We start from the raw sequence: 20737 nt of genomic DNA, 5'->3' as shown, positions 1-20737 counted from the left end.
ATAACAGCAAGATCTTTTTTGATCCATCCCCTACAGTAATGGAAATAAAAACAAAAATAAATAAGTGGGACCTAAGGAAACATCAAAGCTTCTGCACAGCAAAGGAAACTATAAGCAAGACGAAAGGACAGCTCTTAGAAGGGGAGAAGATATTTGCAAATGAATCAACAGACAAAGGATTAATCTCCAAAATATATAAACAGTTCATCCAGCTCAATATCAGAAAAACAAGCAACCCAATCAAAAAATGGGCAGAAGACTTAAATAGGCATTTCTTCAAAGAAGACATACGGATGGCCAAGAGGCACATGAAAAGCTACTCAACATCACTAATTATTAGAGAAATGCAAATCAAAACTACAATGAGGTATCACCTCACACCGGTTAGAATGGGCATCATCAGAAAGTCTGCAAAGAGTAAATGCTGGAGAGGATGTGGAGAAAAGGGAATGCTCTTGCACTGTTGGTGGGAATGTAAATTGATACAGCCACTATGGAGAACAGTATGGAGGTTCCTTGCAAAACTAAAAATAGAGTTACCATATGACCCAACAATCTCACTGCTGGGCATATACCCAGAGAATACCATCATTCAAAAAGGCACATGGACTCCAATTTTCATTGCAGCACTATTTACAATAGCCAGGACATGGAAGCAACCTAAATGTCCGTCAACAGATGAATGGATAAAAAAGATGTGGTAAATATATACAATGGAATATTACTCAGCTGTAAAAAGCAATGAAACTGGGACATTCTTAGAGACATGGATGGACCTAGATACTGTCATACAAAGTGAAATGTCAGAAAGAGAAAAACAAATACCGTATATTAACACATATATGTGGACTATAGAAAAATGGTACAAATCAACCGGTTTGCAAGGTGGAAATAGAGACACAGATGTAGAGAACAAACACATGGACACCAAGTGGGGAAAGTGGGGAGGGTTTGGGGGGAATGAATTGGGAGACTGGGATAATTGTACGCTCTAAGTATATGCAGTTTATTGTATGTTAACTGTATCTCAATAAAGTTTCAAAAAAAAAAACAATGAATAGGATATTCCAAGGCAGATAATTAGGAAAACAAACAAACAAACAAAATACATATGAAATAGTATGGTATATTCAGGAAGGTACTGAATGCTAACTTCAGCTAATATTCTGGTGGAACACAAAGAGGAATAGAGAGTGAGGAGATGTGGCTGTAGAGAGGCCACAGCCCAGATCATGAGGAACACTGGATACCATGCTAAAGAGCATGGATTTCTTCCCAAGGTTAGATACTGGTTGAGTGAAACCTGCATTGATGAATGGCATCTAAGGTCTCATAAACAGACCTAGGTAAAGAAACAAGAGGGCCTCTGCAGCCATTATCCATTCCAAGAGGTAATAATATCATAGGTGACACCGTGGCTGGAATCCTCTATAACAAAACTAAGTTTAAAAAAGAGAGTTTGACTAGATGATTTTCGGGGCTCCTTCTAAACATCAGATTCCAGGATTCATTGACATTCAGTCCCTGATGCCCCTGCACACACTCCACTCAACTTCAATTAAAGTCCACAAAAATCAGTTATCAATGCATTATGCTAGACACCTTGCTGAACAGCAAAGAGGTCTTGCACTGCAGTGTCCGGAGACTCTGGCAGGTGGGGTTGATACTAGCCCAGATTTGGAAACTGCTACACAATCTCAGGTGAACAGGTGGCAGGTGGAGATGGAGGTGGAGTTGAGCTTGTTTGGGAGTGAATTAGGACATCTCAAATAGAGCAGCTCCTCCCTAAGATGGGCCATTATTCCCTCTATAAGAAGGCCACTGTCCCCAACTAGCAGCACCCTGTAAGCTGCTTCAATCTCCATCCTACTTGTTCCTCTGGTGAACCAAGTAAGTGAGCAGGAGTACTCAGGGCTATAAATTATGAGAACCCAAGGTGTGCTCTAAGGCAAACAGGCTCTGGGTACCAGGATCCTTTGGGCAACATTGGTATAAGTCTAGCTTTATTGAGAAGGAAAATGAAGAGATAACTGGAACTGATAGTACCTCCCTTTTGGGGGTCATTTCCTTAAAGATCACAAGGCTTGAATTATCTACCAGGCAGGTTGCCTCCTTTACTCTGAGCTTTTTCTCTCTGATGTGTAATCAGTAAAGCCTGAGGGTCAGTCCCTGATTAAAGAATGAAAACAAAAGCTGGGCCTCATAGCAGCTGCCCCTAGCTCCATATGGCCTAGGCCTGTGGTGGGCTTTACCCACTTTGTCTACTTTCTCTGGCCTAGAGGCTTGAGCATCCAGGTGCACCCCAGCTACAGTCAGGCATACATGTGGATGGACCTGTCCCTCGCTAGTTTGAGGGTTGGGACCTAGAGAGAAACTGAGGAGATAGATGGATTGTCCCACCCAGGATTCCTACAGCTATCAAACAACGCTCTTAAAATTATCCCTGGTAGAGGCAGGGAGTCCAAAACAGAAGGTCATTGCTCCTACATTCATTCGGGAATGGAAAGAAGAAATATAGATTCTGTTTCTAATTACATCACTTTCTTGCTGCATGGCTTGAAAAAGTCATTCAACTCTGGATTGGTTCTTGATTACAACAGAATGAAATTTATCATGACTAATGCTGAACAATTATTACCAATGACTCAAACTATTTGTCTATGCAAGAAAACAGAATAATAATAATAGGTGGGTCTCCCTCCTTTTTCCCCCTCTAGGTTAACTGGACTTACCAAAAGATGCCTAAAATCCTACAAAGCATTGTCACTGTCATCAATATTTTCTACCAATATGCCACTCAGGATGGGGAGTGTGACAAGGTGAACAAGGCAGAACTGAAAGCACTTTTGAAAAATGAGTTTGGTCAAATTCTGAAGGTAAGAACTCCACATCAGGACTGAAGACAGCTGCAATTGTTTTTGTCACCCCTTCTTAACTTTTTGTCACATATGTCAAACTCCTAGAGGAATTTCCCTACTTGGTTGTAGAGAACAGGGTTTAAAAAAGGCTTGAAATAAAGTCAAAAGCTGACCCATAATGTTTTCATAACATGACCAAGGGAAGTGACCCTACTAAACCACAGGGAAAAATCCATAGGTTAAATAATGTCCTATGTGAGTTGTTCTTCTGGAAAGAAATTGAGCGGGTTCTCAGAAAAACTGCAAAGTAGGTGAAATGCATCTTCTTCTCTTTCTTTGTCTTTCTTCAGCCCAGAACATCCTGACCACTGTCCTTTTCTTAGATTCTGGCAGGAGAAGGCCTCTGAGTTCAAGAAATGAGCATCTTACTAGTAAATCATAAAATAGGGTGACTACCATCCTAAAATGTTACCTCAGGAAATAAATATTTATAAGCTTATATTTAGCTCTTGACCTTCAATTCATTAAATCAAGCTGCCTACTGAGTAGTTTTATTTGGATTTCTATGGGTGCCTTAAATTCAGTGTCAGATGTGAAACTCATCATCTTCCCCTCTAAACTCCCTCCTCCTCTTCGACCAAGGCATAATCTGGTGCCACTCTTGAGTTCCTCTCTCAGCAAGATCCTCCAACCTCCAACCTCCCTCCAATTCACCAACAGTATCTCAAAACAGCCCATTTCTCTCCATCACTATTGCTAGTCTTTTGGGTCAGGCCACCTTCTACCTCCAATCTCAGCATTAGATGCAAATCTAATCATTTCACAACTCAACTCAAAATTCTTCAACAGTTCCCAGCTCTTAAACTCCACAGTTTCTTGACACAATTGAAAAGGCATGATGTGGTCCCTATTTATCTCTCTGGCCATATCTCTTGACTGTTGAGACTCTACAGTTAGCAATCCTGAATCTCTCGGTTGCTTGTATGAGCCATGCTTCCTCTCAACTCTTGCCCTCTGGTCATATTGTCCCCTCTGCCTGCAACAATCTTTGCCCATCCTACTCTTTCCCTACCCCTTTATTTGGCTAATTCCAACCTATCATTCAAAAGATATCCCTTCCTCTCATTGACTATCCTTGATCCCTCTGTGGTTGTCCTCTAGTGTAATGTTTCTCATAGAAACATTATCACAGTACGTGGAACTTTTATGTTTCCCTATCTTGCCCAGTAAACTTTAAGGTCCATTTTGTTAGGAACCAAACTTTTTCATTGCTTTGTCCCTGAACCTAATTCAATGCCAGGCAGTTAGGTCGTATACAATAAATCTCTGTTGAGTGAATTAAGTAGTTAATTAATTAAAAGCTGGATGAATAAAGAAAAGCTATATAGAAATGATGCATAGATCCAAAATTATTATTTATAAATTAGCTGATCACATATATTTGACCCGTTTCTTAGAAAATAATCAATTCCCTGTTCCCTGTCATCTTCCAGTTGCACGCTCTTCTAGCTAGTCATGGCATATTCCTTTCTCTCTTTCTGCGTGGGATAGGGCAGTCCAGCCTAAAGGACTATGAGATTGAGCTGCACCTAAGTAAGCTAAGCATGCATATTTCTACAGCCTTCCTTCAATTGGTTAGCTCAGTGTGTGCTGCATACTCACAGAGCTTCCTTTTGTACCTTCTTCCTATACAGCATCCAGATGGTCCAGACACTGTAGAAACCATCATGCAAAATCTGGATCAGGACCATAACAAGAAGATTGAATTTACTGAGTACCTTCTGATGATATTCAAGCTGACTCAGGCTTGTAAGAAAATCATCAGCAAAGATTACTGCCAAGCTTCGGGGTCAAAGCAAAAAGATCACAGTCACCAGCACCAAGAGGGACAGAGTGAAACAGAAGAGGAGGATGAAGGGCAAGAATTGTCTTCTAGTCATTCAAGTTGGAGTGAAGGAGAGAATGATTCCTATTCCAGAGGCTCCAGAGGCAGCATTAAACACAGGTCTGGGTCCAGCTCCAGAACTGGGCATCAAGGAGGCTTGTCTAGTTCTAGGCACTGGCAAAGCGCTGGGGAAAGAAAGAGAGAGTCAAGTTCAGGCCACTTCAAGGATAGTAAGAATAACAAGCATGGCTCTCATCACCACAAAAGTTCTGGGAGTGAAGAAGCAGGTTATACTGATTCAAGCAACTGTAGAACAAGATCAAACTCAGCAAATTGGTCAGGCACTTATGTGTTCCACCCAGAGGATCAGTCTTTCAGTTCTGACCAACACTAGCCTGGCTCAAATGAATTTTTAGGGAATAGACAACATAAGAAGTAAGACAGGTGCTTGAAGGCAGGATCATGGATTCACCTCAGGGAATTCTGGAGGACAAGACCACTGGTCAAATTCAAATGAGCTCACTAGTCATGGTCATGGCTCTGGCTCAGGCCTCTCAACAGAGATGGCATGAATCAAATGAAGAATATCAATCAGGAAACTGTGAAGAACAAGGATACTGTTCTAGTTCAAGTGAGGTACCCAGTTATGGAAAACACAAGTCAAGCTCAGGCCAGTCTTTTCATCAAAGAAGACATGGATCTAGCTTACATGGTCACTCAGAGAATTGGGGGAAACAAAAATATGGACCTGGCTCAGGTAATTCTTCAAGTTTTGAACAATATGGGAATGGTTCAGGTCAGTCATTCCACTATGGATATTCCAGCTATAATCATTTTTCTGGTCAGCGGCAACATAGATCCAGCTCAAGCTGCCTATCAGGATTTAACAGACAACAAAAACATGGTTCTGAATCAAGAGAGTCTTCAAGCTATGAGCATGTGGGTCTGAATCAGGAGAGTCCATAAGTAGTGGCAAAAATCAAGCAAGCTCTTATCTACCCAGAGGAAACATAGCAGCAGCTCCAGCTATCAGTCAGAAAGTTGTGGAAAAGAGAAGTATGGGTCTGGCTCAGGACAACCTCCTAACCATGGTCACCAAGAGTCGGGACCTGGAGAGTCTTCTAGCTATGGGCAATATGGTTCTGGTTTCAGTCATTCTTCTAGGCAAAAACATCATGAATCCAACTCAGGTGGACATCAGGGAGTTGTAGAAGACAAAAGCATGGCTCAGGATCAAGCCAATGTTCTAGTTACAAAAAATATGGATCTGGCTCTAAACAGAAATACCACGAGTCTAGATCAGCATCCAGTTTAGGTCAGGCATCCAACTGTGGACAACATGGATCTGGGTCTGGTTAGTCTTCCAGATTTGGTCAACATGGGTCTGCATCGGGACATACTTCCGGGTATGAAGAACATGATTCAGGCTCAGGTCAGCCTCCAAGATATGGTCAATATGGATCTCGATCAGGTCAGTCTTCTGGCTTGGGGCACAATGGATCTTGTGTAGGTCAGTCATCAAGCTATGGACAACATCAATCTGGATAGGGTCAATCTTCCAACTATGAAAGACACAGTTCTTCTTTAGGTCAGTCCTCTGGCTTTGAACAACAAAGGCTTGGATCAGGTCAGAGTAGCTGTGGCCAACACAGGTCAGGCTCAGGACAGTCCTCTCACAGAGTCCAACATGGATCTGGATCAGATCAATCCTCTAGCTGTCAACAACATAGTTCTACCTCAGGACAGTCAGCAAGCTATAGCCAAAATGGATCTAGCTTAGGTCACTCTACTAGCTGTGGTCAACATGGATTTGACTCCAGTCATCTAGCTGTGGCCAACATAGTAATGGATCAAGCCAACCTCTTATTCATGGCCAACAAAGGTCTGGATCGAGTCAGACTTCTAGCTATGGACAACACAGGACTAGATCAGGTCAGTCTTCTGGCTTTAGACAACATGGGTCTAGCTCAGGACAGTCTTCTGGCTTTAATAAGCATAGATCTAGCTTAGGTCAATCCTCTAGCTATGGACAACATGGTTCTACATCAGGACATGCATCCAGCTATGGCCAACACATACCTAACTATAGTCAGTCTTCTAACCACAGTAGACATGGGTCTGGCTCAGCTCAGCCTTCTGGCTTGCATCAGCATGAATCAGGTTTAGGTCATTCATCAAGCTATGGACAACACAAATCTGGATATGGTCAATCTTCTAGCTTTAAGACATGGTTCTGCTTTGGGTCAGTCCTCTGGCTTTGGACAAGAAAGGTCTGGACAAGGTTAATCTAGCCATGGCCAGCACAGGTCTGGTTCAGGTCAGTCTTCTAATTGTAGCCAGCATGGATCTAGCTCAGGACAGTCTTCCAGCTATGGACAACATGGGTCTGGCTCAGGTCTGTCTTCCAGCTATGGCCAACATATTTCTAGATCAAGCCAATCTTCTAGCCACAGACAACACAGATTTGGCCATGGCCCTCTATTCATGGCCATCATGGGTCTGGATGGGGTCAGGCTTCTGGCTTTGGGCAACATGGGTCTAGCTCAGGAGAGTCTTCTGCCTTTGAATGTGGACCCGGCTTAGATTAATCATCAAGTTCTGGACAGCATGAATCTGGATATGACCAATCCTATGGCTATAGACAACATGGTTCTGCTTCAGGACAGTCATCAAGCTGTGGTCAAAACACAGTTGGATCAGGTCAGTCTTCCCGTTATGGTCAATATATACCTGGATCAGGTCAGGCTTCTAGCTATGGCCGCTGTGGGTCTGAATTAGGTCAATCTTCTAGCTACAGTCAACATAGGTCTGACTCAGGAAAGTCTTCTGGCCATGTCCAGCATGGCTCTGGCTCAAGTCAGTCCTCTAGCCATGGCCAATTTGGGTCTGGATGGAGTCAGTCTTCTAGTTATGGCCAACACAGATCTGCCTCAGGTCGGTGTTCTACCCAGAGTCAACATGGATCTGGCTTGAGTCAGTATTCTAGCTCTGGACAATATGGGTCTGGCTCATGTCACTCATCTTGCTCTGGACAATATGGGTCTGGCTTGTGTCACTCATCTTGCTCTGAACAATATGGTTCTGGATTTGGTGAGTATTTTAAGCTATGAGCAACATGAATTACAAGGGAGATGTAGGTCAAGTTCAAGTGGAACTCATGATGGGTACAGGAGACCCTAAACAGGCTCAACTCCAAATCAATCAAGAAGAAACAGCAAGGAATGGTCAGGGTACAGCCAAAAAGAAAGAAATAGGAGTTGCAGCCCATCAAGTAGCAAGTCAGATGGATATGAGAGTATTCATGGACAATCAAGAACATGTAGGCAACAAAGCCAAGGATGAAGCCAGGGTCAAAGGGAATCTGGCTGTAGCCATTCAAATTGTAATGAAGGACAACCAAGAAGCAGTTATAGACAAGTAGAAAGCTCCTCAAGTTGTGGCTTTAGACAGTTTACACACACCTCGCCCCGCCCCCATGGACAGTCTAGATGCAATACTACCAATACATTGTTCATTTGCAAGGAGAATAGACAGGTGACTATCATTAGCAGAGAGGAGGGAGTAACTGTGCAGGGTGAAATACCAACTCAAGTTCCCACAGTTTCCGCAGCAGCACTCCACTCTGTGAATATGTCCAAGAGCAGAGGTGCTAATTAGAGGAATGAATAATAAGTAGAAATGAAATTAACTCAAGTAGCAATTCAAGAAATAGGAAACTATGACAGGCAAGTGATTCATTATGAAATTTCTAAAAGTGGATGTATCTATCTTTTTTAAACATGTAACTGTAATCAATTCCTTGTTACACGGTTCCTTCCAAAGAATGTAAGGATATGGGGGCTACTTTGTTACAAAATAAATAATGTGTGGGAATAAATTTGGAAGAATAATGCAGAGCATTTAAGGAGCTTGGGGTTTAGTTGAGGTGTCTTTTTGAGAGCTCCTTACTTATTTTACAATGCCAAAGCAAAGCTTTCATCTCTAAAGAGCAAAAACAATTATAAATGCATTACCAGTTCTGGAACCAAAGCTTCTCTTACAGCAACATGGACCATAATTTTTGGTGTGCCCCACATTGGATGGTGGCAGAAAGGAGAAGACCCTAAAAGTAAAGATGTAGTTTCTTTGCTTATCAAACCACCAAGCCTCTATTCTTAGGTGCATCTTTAATCAGTAAGCCAACAAGAGGCATTAAAACAGGTGCTTCTCCCTAGCCAGTGAGTGAGAACATTATTTCATAAAGAGCAGGGAAGGATCAATTTAAAGGATCCAAATGTGGGCTCTGACTTGGTTTCAGCAAAAAAGATCTTCCCCTCTACTCCTAAGAATTTGTTCCAGGTTAAAAAAAAACTTTGGAAGAGCAATAGCAAGGAATTACAATGGCTCCAAACTACTTCTGTAGTTCATTGGCCTTTCTACATAGGAAAATGTCATTTATACCCAGATGGAAAGGAAGACTATGTGCCACAGCTGTATAGTTTCTTGGTTTGACTGTAACATATCTGTTCCAAGCCTTTGGATTCAAATACCTGGACTGCAGTAAAACTGACAATAAATAATTATGATTAAATACTGAGATTTGTCTCATTTCTGTTTCATTTCACTCTCACACACAGGTGGTCAGAAAAGGAACCAACTTGAACAGTTATTTTCCAAGGTCCAGTCCTTCACAAACAAGCCAAAATATATAAAGAACTTTTTAAACCCAACAATGAGTCAAACAATTCAATTTAAAAATGAGCAAAAATTTGAATGGACACTTAGCAAACGAGATGTACAAATGGCAAATAAACACAAGATGCTTAATGTCATTAGTTATCCAAAAAATGCAAATTAAAATATAATGAGTTCTATTATAAATCAATTAGAATAGCTGAAATTTAAAATACTGGCAACAACAAGTGTTTTGATATCATCAGTAGGAAAGTGAAATGATATAGTCACTTTGGAATAGTGTCGCAATTTCTTATAAGGCACTACACTGATTATTTTGTGTGGATAGATATTGACAAGGCTGTTTGATGCAGCACTGCTTGTAATGTTGAATGTGAAAACAGATAAATAAACTACACAAAATCCTTATATTGGAAGGCTACAAAATACTTAAAAGAAATTAACTATTTATTGTGTACATATTGATTATTTAAACATAACAATGAGTAAAGTAAGTTGTAAGTTAGGTATAGTAACCATTTAACCACATAAATTTTTTTTAAAAATTACATCTTATACACATACACACTCTTTCATCAAATTTGTGTTGGTGGTTGTTTCTGAGGAGGGGAGGGCATGAGAACTTGGCAGAAGAGCACAGAAGACGTAAATGTACCTGTAACGTTTTATTCTTTTTAATAAGACTTGAAGCAAATACGACAAAACATTTATCACTATCAATTCTGGGTGACAGGCATGCAATTACTCAAAATAAAAACAAAGATTATTTTTTAAGAATGTACTTAGTAGAGTTAGGAACAGAAAAGTTAGAAGGCTATGCTGTGTGATCAATAAGTGAAACTTCAGGAGTCCTGGCTTCAGAGGTGGAGTATGGGTGAATGCAAGGTTCAGGGTGTGGCCATTTGAATGGGTCGCTGAGGTGCAGTGGAAAGGAGCCAAAGTCCTTATTAAATATGGTTATAGGATAAGATTAATTGAGGGAAAAAAAGAGATTGGAAAGAGGATGGAGTATGCATGCATCGATGGAGGAGCAGCTGCTGAAAGAAGCCAGGGTGGTGAGCAAAGGCAAGCTCAACCCATCTCCAGCCACAACACGATGAGGGAGAATGAGTGCCCTGAACTGGAACTGCTGAAAAGTCTCGGCACTCAGGAAAGGTCTGGTTTCAGCTCAGGTGAGGAGGTAGTTACCTCAAAAATTCTACCGACTCTACCTTTCTAATTCAGTGATCCAAAACTATGGGTTCAGAGAGGAGTGGTTGATGTTACCAACAAAAAAGAAGAATTAGGGACATCTTATACTGGAAATCAAGCTGCCAACTACATCAAAGAGCACAGAATACTGAAGGAGATTATCACAAAGCAAAGGCCAAACAGGCAGGAAAATACTCAGTCCTGGGAAATCAAGTTGACACTGAATGAGTGAAACGACCTGAAGGAGCAAATAGAGATATTTCAGAATACTGTCAATGAAGAGATGACTCCAGTTCAGGAAGTGGTTTTGGCTCTGGAAACAACTCTGGGAAAGTGTCAAGGGATGAGTGGAGAGAGGGACACACATATGAAGAGATTTGAGGTTGAGAGCCCAAATGGATCCATATGGACAAAGTAAAACCATATTTTAAGACTTAAATCTTTTCAAGATGGAAAAGAAAAGGGACCAGGTCAGAACAGTGAAGAGGAAGACAGGCAAGTATCCAGGAAGAGAACAGGAATAATTGGATGAACTTGCAGATGTCCTCTGATGCCACTTTTGGGCTAGGAGTAACTCAGCCCCACACTCATGCCAAGACATGCCAAGCCATGTTTGTCCTCCACAGCACTGAAGGGCTTCTCTACAAGGCTTGCAGTCACCTTGGAGAAAATAACAGAGGAAATGTGTGCCCTCAGCTCTAGGATGCCCACACTTACAGAGAGGGGACTGTTCACTGACACTGGAAAAGTTCATTTAAAAAGACTCCTTTATTTCTGGGCAGAGTGCAATGTCCTACAAAAAGAACTGCTCACCTTGATCAAGACTTTATTCAGGAAATGCACTGATGCCTTTCTTTTAAAAAGAAAAAAATTCATCACACTCACTCTGGGGCAAAGGAAGAGCACAGACCCACATGCTGTATCCTCCTCTTTATTTTTCTCCAACTCCCCTCCATCCCTGTTTAGGCAGTCTTTTTTCTATTCTGCATAGAGGTAGTAGAAAGAAAATAAGGGTTCCTTACAATAGCATCTTCTTTCAAACTTGAATGTCTCACACCTGCACCTTGCCTTTTGCATTTAGAAGACAGGAATGCTGATGTCTTTGTCCTCAGGTCCCTCAGTTTGGGCTGAGGGACCCTCAGAGCACACCTTTGTGAAGCCCACAGGGACCTGGAAAGACCTCATTATTACTGCATATAGATGGCCACAGATGTTTCTGTACCTACAAATGTTTCATTTCCAAGTATTTCAAAAGTTGGGGGACTTCCCTGGTGGCGCAGTGGTTAAGATTCCGCCTGCCAATGAAGGGGACATGGGTTCAATCCCTGGTCCAGGAAGATCCCACATGCCACAGAGTAACTAAGACCAGGTGACAGAACTACTGAGCCTGTGCTCCAGAGCCCGCAAGCCACTATTGAGCCCCCGTGCCACAACTACTGAAGCCCCCACACCTAGAGCCCATGCTTCACAACAAGAGAAGCCACCACACTCAGAAGCCTGTGTAATGCAACGAAGAGTAGCCCCCGCTCACCACATCTACAGAAAGCTCACACACAGCAATGAAGACCCAATACAGCCAATAAATAAATAATTAAATAAACAAATAAAAAAGAAAAAGCATTTATTAAAAAAGAAAGGTAGGCACAATAAAACCACTCTATACTATAAAATAACTGGTTATCAAATCCATCTTTTCTCTCTTTGTAGAGGGAAGCAGTAAGAGAATTAAATGCCAGATATGGTGAGGAACTAGGACCCAGTAGTGACAAGTAACTTCTCATGGTTCATCAGTTTGGTAAAAGCACCAGACCCTCCTGGTCCACCTCAACAACAACACCACTCTTGGAATGAAGTGTCCAGCTATGTTCACTGAGCTGGGAGAGTCATTTGAGGAAGGAGAGGATGGGGAAGTAGAGCAGGACTGCAATGAGGCCTAACACTCAGTCTTCAGACTGGGCTGACTTCTCCTCCTACAAAGCAAAACCAGGGCAGGAGCAGAGATCTTTCCGTCTCTGTGCAGCCCTGCATATACACACCCAGGCAGTAACACTTCCTGCACTGTGTCAGGGAATTATGTGCACATTCCACCTGAAATAATCCCATCTAGACCTGAGGCCTCCCTCTGTGGTCACTGCCACCTCCTGCAGGTGCTCACTGCTCATTCAACAAGTTCCAACATCCCTTCCTACCACACCCTTGACCACATCTTGATGAGGCCAGGCCGCCTGTCTCAGAGCAGCATCCCCAAATGGCAAGAGAACAGAGGTTGTCTCAAAGGCCCCTTAAATGCCCAGAACTAATATTTATAGTTAAGCCTGGCTGGGCATTAATATGTGCTAGCACTGCTCTAAGAACTCAATCACTATAACTCTGTGAGGGAAGTATTATTCTCACCCATATGTGACAGATGAGAAAACTGCACCATACAGAGGTTAAGCAGCTTTCCCAAAGACACAGCTACTAAGTGGCACAATGAGGATTTGAGCCCAGGCGATCTGATTCCAGAGCCCATACTTTAACCATTGTGTCATTCTGCCCCTTGGAAGAAATCAGAACAGCTAATATGATGGCTATGTGTAGAAATATGTAATTCACAATCTGTGGCCCTGTCTCCCCCATGAGTTTTCACTCCTTTCAGTCTTTATGTTTGAGGCTTTCAGCCTTCACATCTAAAATGCAACAGGGTATGTAGTGTTACCTTGTCATAATGGAGTAAAAGCCAAGGTCTCAGTGGGAGTACTGTCCCCATGTCAAGTTCAGGAGCAGCCAGGTCCTGTGCTCATGTCTTCACCAAGATTGACTCCAAGTTTCCAACTTTGCAGACCAGATAGACAGTGTCAGCACTAACAGATTCAAGCATTCAGAGGGCAGAGCAGGTTTGGAGAGAGAGATATTTAGTTTAGTTTATTTATTCAGTCAACAAATATTTTCACAGTACTTTCACAGTTCTGAGTATCTGATACTGTGGGGGACTCTGGGGACAAAACAGGGAACCAGAGTCTGGCAGGATTCATTCCAGGATATGCTAGAGGAGACTGAGAAAAAAACAAGCAAACAATAAGTAAGAAACACGATGCCATGACAAAATAACTCAGGCAACCTCTTTTATATGGGGCATTCAGAAATATAGTAAATCTGAGATCCTCAAAGAGAGGCAGGTGGATATATAGGTCCTAATGACATGGACCCCTTATGACTTTATGTCAACTTCCCAGGAACCTCCCTAGTTTAGGACACTTTAATGCAAACTTCTTGACCTGGTGCTCAAGGCTCTGCTCCAGCACTGCCCTACCTACCTACCTCTTCCCATCAACATTTCCAAACACACCCTCACCATTCCATTTAGGCTCATGTCTTATTGTCCCACAAGACCTCATGTTCACCCACCCTGTTCTCTCCCTACACCTATTAATTCTACCCACTCTTCAATACCAGGCTTCCTCATTTTTATCCACTACAGGCTTACCAAGCTCCCCTCTCCTCTACACTACTAGTTCTCAGACATTTAATTACCTCTAAATAAAGCCTGTCGTCTTTCACTGCTGTTTCACAAGCACCATAACCAGGGACTTTAACACAGACAACCACGATCTCCTCACAGCAAGTGTGGGCAGGAAGGGAAGGGGATTCAGTGTACATCCACAGGTTTCAGGGCCAGAAGCTGAAAGAACTGACTCAGGCTCAGAGAAGCAGCTCAAGGGGACCAGGACCAGTGTCCAAGTCCACAAGTCCATAACTCAGTGTCGAAGAAGCACAATTTCCAAATAGCACGACACAGAGGCTCCAATCAAGTGGAGAGATCTCTACAATTGTGAATACTGGTGGCAAGGAGATAGTTCTAGGGGGACTAAAAGTCCAGGTGGGATATGTAATCAAAGCCTAGGAGTACAGGAGAAAGCATAAGCCTGGTCTCCCAGACCTGGTCCAATGCAGGCTAGAGAGAGTGCAGACTTGTGACCGAGGGATTTCCAGGGGCATCATGTATCAATTGGCAACAAAAGGAATCTGGGGGAGAGTTCAGGAACCTAGACACCAAGACTGGGGTGACTAAGTTTGATAAGCTGACTCTATTCTAAGGTTAAACTGTAGATAGAGATCATCAGTGGACTTGTTTGAGAAAGTGCAGAAAGTAGATGAAAGAGAAGAAACGAAGATCAAAAATGTCCATGGATAGGTTATTAGTCCCTCAGGTGCAGGGACCATGTCTCAATTCTATCCTCCACAGCGCTGAGCAAATATATATTTATTGATTACATAAAAAAGAAAGATCATAAAGAGAGTTTGGTATTACCCAATTGGGGAAATATGCCAAGCCAACCTGAGTCATCACTTAAGCAAGCTATGTATTGTTGCAAGTTTACAAGAAACCTCCATCACGCTGGCAAACACAGAGTGGTAATGGGATGTGGTGAAGGAAGATGGGGCTAGAAATGAGGGGAAACTACACCAACTTTGCCAGCAGCCTCCTGTAAGGCCTTAGACCAGTCACTTCACTTCTCTGAGCCTCAATTACCCCATCTATAAGAGGGTAAATGCAATTGCTTCAATTTTTCATAGTATCTACAACACTCTTCACCCAGTTCTCTGCTTGGCTAACTTCATTTTTTTTTTTTTTTTGAATCTTTGATCACACCTGCATCCCTAATGAGCCCTATCCTAGCCACCCTATTCAATATTGCAACCAGCCCACCCCAACAACCTCACCCCCACACACTCTGGTTTACAATTTTCTTTTCCATGACACTTCTAACACACTATATAATTTATCTATTATCTTTATTGCCACCTGCTACAATGTCAGCTCCATGATAGCAAGGATCTTTGTTCTAGTTCATTGACATATATCAAGTCTCTGAAGAGCATCAGGTACAGAGCAGGCATCCAATAACTATTTCAAGAATGAATATATGAAGGAATCAAATAAAGGCCAAAATCTTGTGAAAGAAAGAAACTACAATAACAAATCTCCTGCCCAAACCCTCAAGCATACTTACAATTCCTTAATACCCTCTTGAGGGAACCCAGAAAGGCAAACATGTCCACAGTGCTCTGGGGCCATCTGCTGGCAACTCGACTTAGGAGCTACCTCAGCAATTCAGCTGACAGGAATTTCCAGAGGGGAAGGGAGTTGCAGGGAACCTCCCCCTTCAGCCAGTGAGGACACTCAGCCTACACGAAAAAAAGGGAGAAGAAAGCTAGGCTGCAAATCACGAGCTTCCAAAAGTTTCTAGAAGAGAGCGTTAAAACCTTCTCTGAAGGACCGTATGCCCCAGTGTTTCCCAGAACTTCTTTCCACGCAAACCATAATAACAATAAGTACCACGTACTGAGTTTTTGTGTGTCAGGCACTGTTTAAAGAACTTTCACGTATTACTTTGTTTTACCTGTACATCCATCCACTGACGCACATACCATTATCACCATTTTATAAATGAAGAAAGTTCGTTTCTAAAATAAGTGTTTTTGTTTAAGTAAAGCAGTGAACCCATCTAAATTAAAATATCCATAAGAAAAATCAAGACGTGATGAGCACACGACCCTTGGCGAGGCCTAGCGCACCTGTGTTGGCGGGTGTGACAGACCAACCATCCCTCAGAGCAAGCCAGGCATGACCTCAGTCCTGGGCTCTGGACCCCACGGCCGCCCGGTTCATGCCAGTCACCTCAGAAGCAGGGGGCCGTGCCCCAGAAGGCCACGTGGCTATGCTTCCAGGCCTCCGCGGCTCCCAACAGCCTTTCTTGCCAGAGTCGGCCGGGCCCTGCCCCCTTCCCGGAAGTGCAAGCCCTCTTCCCGGAAGTGGTTTTCTCTGTTCGCCTGCAGGCCCCGCGATGCCGCAGGCACCAGCGCCTCTGAGGGTGGGTGCTGTTTCCAAACGCAGGAGGCCGCTAGGCTGCCCGCCCACCCTGCACGCTCCCACCTCCCCCGCCGGGAGGCCTCTGCTCCGAGGATCCTCCGTGTCTGGAAGGACACCGCGCGTCCCCCGGCCATTACCTCCCCGCCGGGCCCCAGCATCCCCTCCCTCAAGGAGAGTGGCCTTGGCGCCGCAGGGCTCAGCTCTGGGCCTCTCGCGGCGCCCGGGTCCGGGAGCTCCGGGGGAGAGGGCACAGCGCTCTGCGGGGCGGGCACCCCCGGGGAGGCTAAAGGTCAGGGGCTCCCGGGGCGGCGGGCATCTGCGCCCCCTGGTGCTCAAGCCGGGCCTCGAGCTCCTTCCTCAGCTGCAGCCCTGGCTACAGTGTTTCCCAAAAGGAGGATGCAACATGGTTTTAGGTTCTAAGTTCACTTTTTTGAAATGCTTGAGTTATTTACTCTTAGGTGTTTTAGAAAGAAATTACTAGTACAACAGCTCTTTTTCTCGAATATTATTTTGCTATGAGGCTAACTTCTTAAAAGTGAGTGGTTAACATTGGTTTAAAGGAAATACTGAATAAATAATACACAGATGCTGCATTAAAAAAAAATCATGGTAAACAAGACAAGAAGGCAACCCTCAGAATGGGAGAAAATACTTGCCAATGAAGCAACAGACAAAGGATTAATCTCCAACATATACAAGCAGCTCATGCAGCTTCATACCAAAAAAGCAAATAACCCAATCCACAAATGGGCAGAAGACCTAAATAGACATTTCTCCAAAGAAGACACACAGATGGCCAACAAACACATGAAAAGATGCTCAAATTCACTAATCATCAGAGAAATGCAAGTCAAAGCCACGATGAGGCATCACTTCACACCGGTCAGAGTGGCCATCATCAAAAAATCTAGAAACAACAAATGTTGGAGAGGGTGTGGAGAAAAGGGAAGTCTCCTGCACTGTTGGTGGGAATGTAAGTTGGTACAGCCACTATGGAAAACAGTTTGGAGGTTCCTCAGAAAACTAAAAATAGAGCTACCATATGATCCAGTCATCCCACTACTGGGCATATACCCAAAGAAAACCATAATGCAGAAAGAAATGTACCATAATGTTTATTGCAGCACTGTTTACAATAGCCAGGACATGGAAGCAACCTAAATGCCCATCAACAAATGAATGGGTAAAGAAGATGTGGCACATATATACAATGGAATATTACTCAGCTATAAAAAGGAATGAAATTGAGCTAAATGTAATGAGGTGGATAGACCTAGAGTCTGTCATACAGAGTGAAGTAAGCCAGAAAGAGAAAAACAAATATTGTATGCTAACTCATATATATGGAATCTAAAAAAAAAAAAAAAGTAAAATGGTACTGATGAACCCAGTGACAGGACAAGAATAAGGATGCAGATGCAGAGAATGGACTGGAACACACGGGGTTGGGGGGGCAGGGGGCGAAGGGGAAGCTGGGATGAAGTGAGAGGGTAGCATAGACATATATATACTACCAACTGTAAAATAGATAGCTAGTGGGAAGTTGCTGTATAACAAAGGGAGATCAACTTGATGATGGGTGATGCCTTGGAGGGCTGGGACGGGGAGGGTGGGGGGGGTTTCAGGAGGGAGAGGATATGGGGATATGTATATAAATACAGCTGATTCACTTTGGTGTACCTCATAAGCTGGTACAAGAGTGTAAAGCAATTATATTCCAATAAAAAGCTTAAAAAAAATCATGGTAGTGGTATTCAAATAACTAAAATCTGGCTAAACTATCAGCCTTACAAGGACAATGAAGGGAATATGTGGCTGTGACAGTTAACTTTATGTGTCAACTTGCAGGGTGTTTTTGCATGACATTAACATTTAAATCAGTGCACTTTGAGTAAAGCAGGTTACCATCCATTATGTGAGTGGGTCTCATCCAATCAGCTGAAGGTCTGAATTGAACAAAAGGACCCACCAACCTGAGCAAGAGAGAATTCTCCAGTGCAATGCCTTCAGCCTTCATCTGTACATGGGATCTCCTGGGTCTCCAAGCTACAGGTTTGGGACTTGGCTGCCTCCATAATTGCATGAGCCAATTCCTTATAATAAACCTTTTCCTACATGTATACACAGCCTACTGGTTCTATTTCTCTGGAGAACCCTGACTAATAGAGTGGGTCACCTCAAACAGTCCTTCCAGCTTCCACACTGGATGGAGCTATGAGGAGGACAGCAGGCGAGAGAAAGTTTGACTCAAATACCTAATGCTTTGAAGTGCTGAGAGGGTCACTCTATGCCCTGTTCACTAGGCACGCTCACCCTGGTTTCACTGCTTCTGTCCTCCTTCCCATTCCCACCAGGGCCCTTGCACCCCAGGTCTTGGAGCATTCCCACTGCTCACTCTTCCTGGAGGAGAACTAAGTAGTGCAAAGTAGATGGAGTCTGGACCCAGGTCAGGATATCTAGTTTCCTGGCTCCTTTGCCTGAGGACCTTGCAACACTTGCTTATCAGAGTCCTTTTCCCTCCCTGGAATTCTGTTCTATCTGAAGGATAAGCGGGCAGGACTAGAGGATGTCTAAGGTCTCTGCAGGATGTGAGTGCCTTTCCCCACACCTGGCCTCTTTCCACCCCTTTCTTGTCGTTGCCCCTGAACTGGTAGAAAGACTTAATTGATTGGTAACTTTTGTAAGGGTAATTGGCTCAGGTCTGCCCTCCTTCTACTGGGAGCTGCAGAGATCCTCCATGCCATAACAGGGACCACATCTGTGCAGGGAGGCCTGCCCCAGCCCACTGGATGTGTAACTAACTCTGCCCAACCATGGGGTCTACCATGAGCAAGCCCTAGCAACAGACCTAGAGCCATGGCCTAGAACTGAATGACTATCAGTAAGAAAGCGGCATTTGGGCTACCACACTTTCTTGCTGTTTAATTTTCCAACCCTGTTCAGAAATAGAGCAGGGGTAGGATATGATTTATCGACATCCCATTGCAGAAGGCAACAAATCCTTCCAGCCTCTCTACCACTTCCATTCAATAAGATGATGGAGACATCTAATGAATGAATTCTCTCTAATGGATCAATGTAATTCTTCATAGGTACCATAAGAAACTGAGAAAGGGCAATGCTTGATGGTAAACATTGTACAACTATTTGTCTTTGTTGGAAAACATATACTGGAATAAGACCTTTTTCAGGATCCCTCAAGAAACATACATGACCGTCTGTCAGTCAGTGGTTTATTCAAAGTTAAAAGCAGAGATTTTTTTTTTTTTACTTTTATTATTTACTTTTTTTTTAATTTTTTTTTTTTAATTTTTTTTGGGGGGGTACACCAGGTTCAATCATCTGTTTCCATACACACATCCCCGTACTCCCTCCCTTCCCTGACCTCTCCCCCCTCGAGTCACCCCCACCCTCCCTGCCCCAGTCCTCCAAGGCATCTTCCATCCTCGAGCTGGACTCCCTTTGTTATACAACAACTTCCCACTGACTATTTTCCAGTTGGTAGTATATATATGTCTGTGCTACTCTCTCGCTTCATCTCAGTTTCCCCTTCACCCCCCTCCCCCTCCCATACCTCGAGTTCTCCAGTCCATTCTCTGTATCTGCATCCTTATTCTTGTCACTGAGTGCATCAGTACCATTTTTAGATTCCGTATATGTGAGTTAGCATACAATATTTGTCCTTCTCTTTCTGACTTACTTCACTCTGTATGACAGATTGTAGTTCTATCCACCTCATTACATATAGCTCCATCTCATCCATTTTTATAGCTGAGTAATATTCCATTGTATATATATGCCACATCTTCTGTATCCATTCATTTGTTGATGGGCATTTCGGTTGCTTCCATGTCCTGGCTATTGTAAATAGTGCTGCAATAAACATTATGGTACAAGTTTCTTTGGGGATTATGGTTTTCTTTGGGTATATGCCCAGGAGTGGGATTACTGGATCATATGGTAGTTCTATTTGTAGTTTTTTAAGGAACCTCCAAATTGTTTTCCATAGTGGCTGTACCAACTTACAGTCCCACCAACAGTGCAGGAGACTTCCCTTTTCTCCACACCCTCTCTAACATTTGTGGTTTCCAGACTTTGTGATCATGGCCATTCTGATTGGTGTGAGGTGATACCTCATTGTGGCTTTGACTTGCATTTCTCTGATGATTAGTGATGTTGAGCATCTTTTCATGTGTTTGTTGGCCATCTGTATGTCTTCTTTGGAGAAATGTCTATTTAGGTCTTCTGCCCATTTGTGGATTGGGTTATTTGCTT

General features: G+C 43.1%; 1 protein-coding gene across 2 annotated transcripts; it reads left to right on the top strand.

The window, feature by feature from the left end:
- Positions 1-1853: 1853 nt before the first annotated feature.
- On the top strand, positions 1854-9287 carry LOC130845938 (hornerin-like). Of its 2 annotated transcripts, none has more exons than XM_057723813.1 (3): positions 1854-1890; positions 2718-2876; positions 4553-9287. In XM_057723813.1, the coding sequence occupies exons 2-3, from the start codon at positions 2739-2741 to the stop codon at positions 5135-5137; spliced, it is 723 nt and encodes a 240-aa protein (XP_057579796.1). In that variant the 5' UTR covers positions 1854-1890; positions 2718-2738; the 3' UTR covers positions 5138-9287. The 2 variants fall into 2 exon arrangements, with proteins under 2 accessions (XP_057579796.1, XP_057579806.1); XM_057723823.1 differs by having other exon boundaries at positions 1870-1890; positions 2689-2876.
- Positions 9288-20737: the final 11450 nt, after the last annotated feature.

Source organism: Hippopotamus amphibius, chromosome 1, assembly GCF_030028045.1.
Source record: "Hippopotamus amphibius kiboko isolate mHipAmp2 chromosome 1, mHipAmp2.hap2, whole genome shotgun sequence".
NCBI classification, from domain to species: Eukaryota; Metazoa; Chordata; class Mammalia; order Artiodactyla; family Hippopotamidae; genus Hippopotamus; species Hippopotamus amphibius.
Note: the sequence above shows the minus strand (reverse complement) of the source record. Positions and strands in the feature narration are given on the sequence as shown.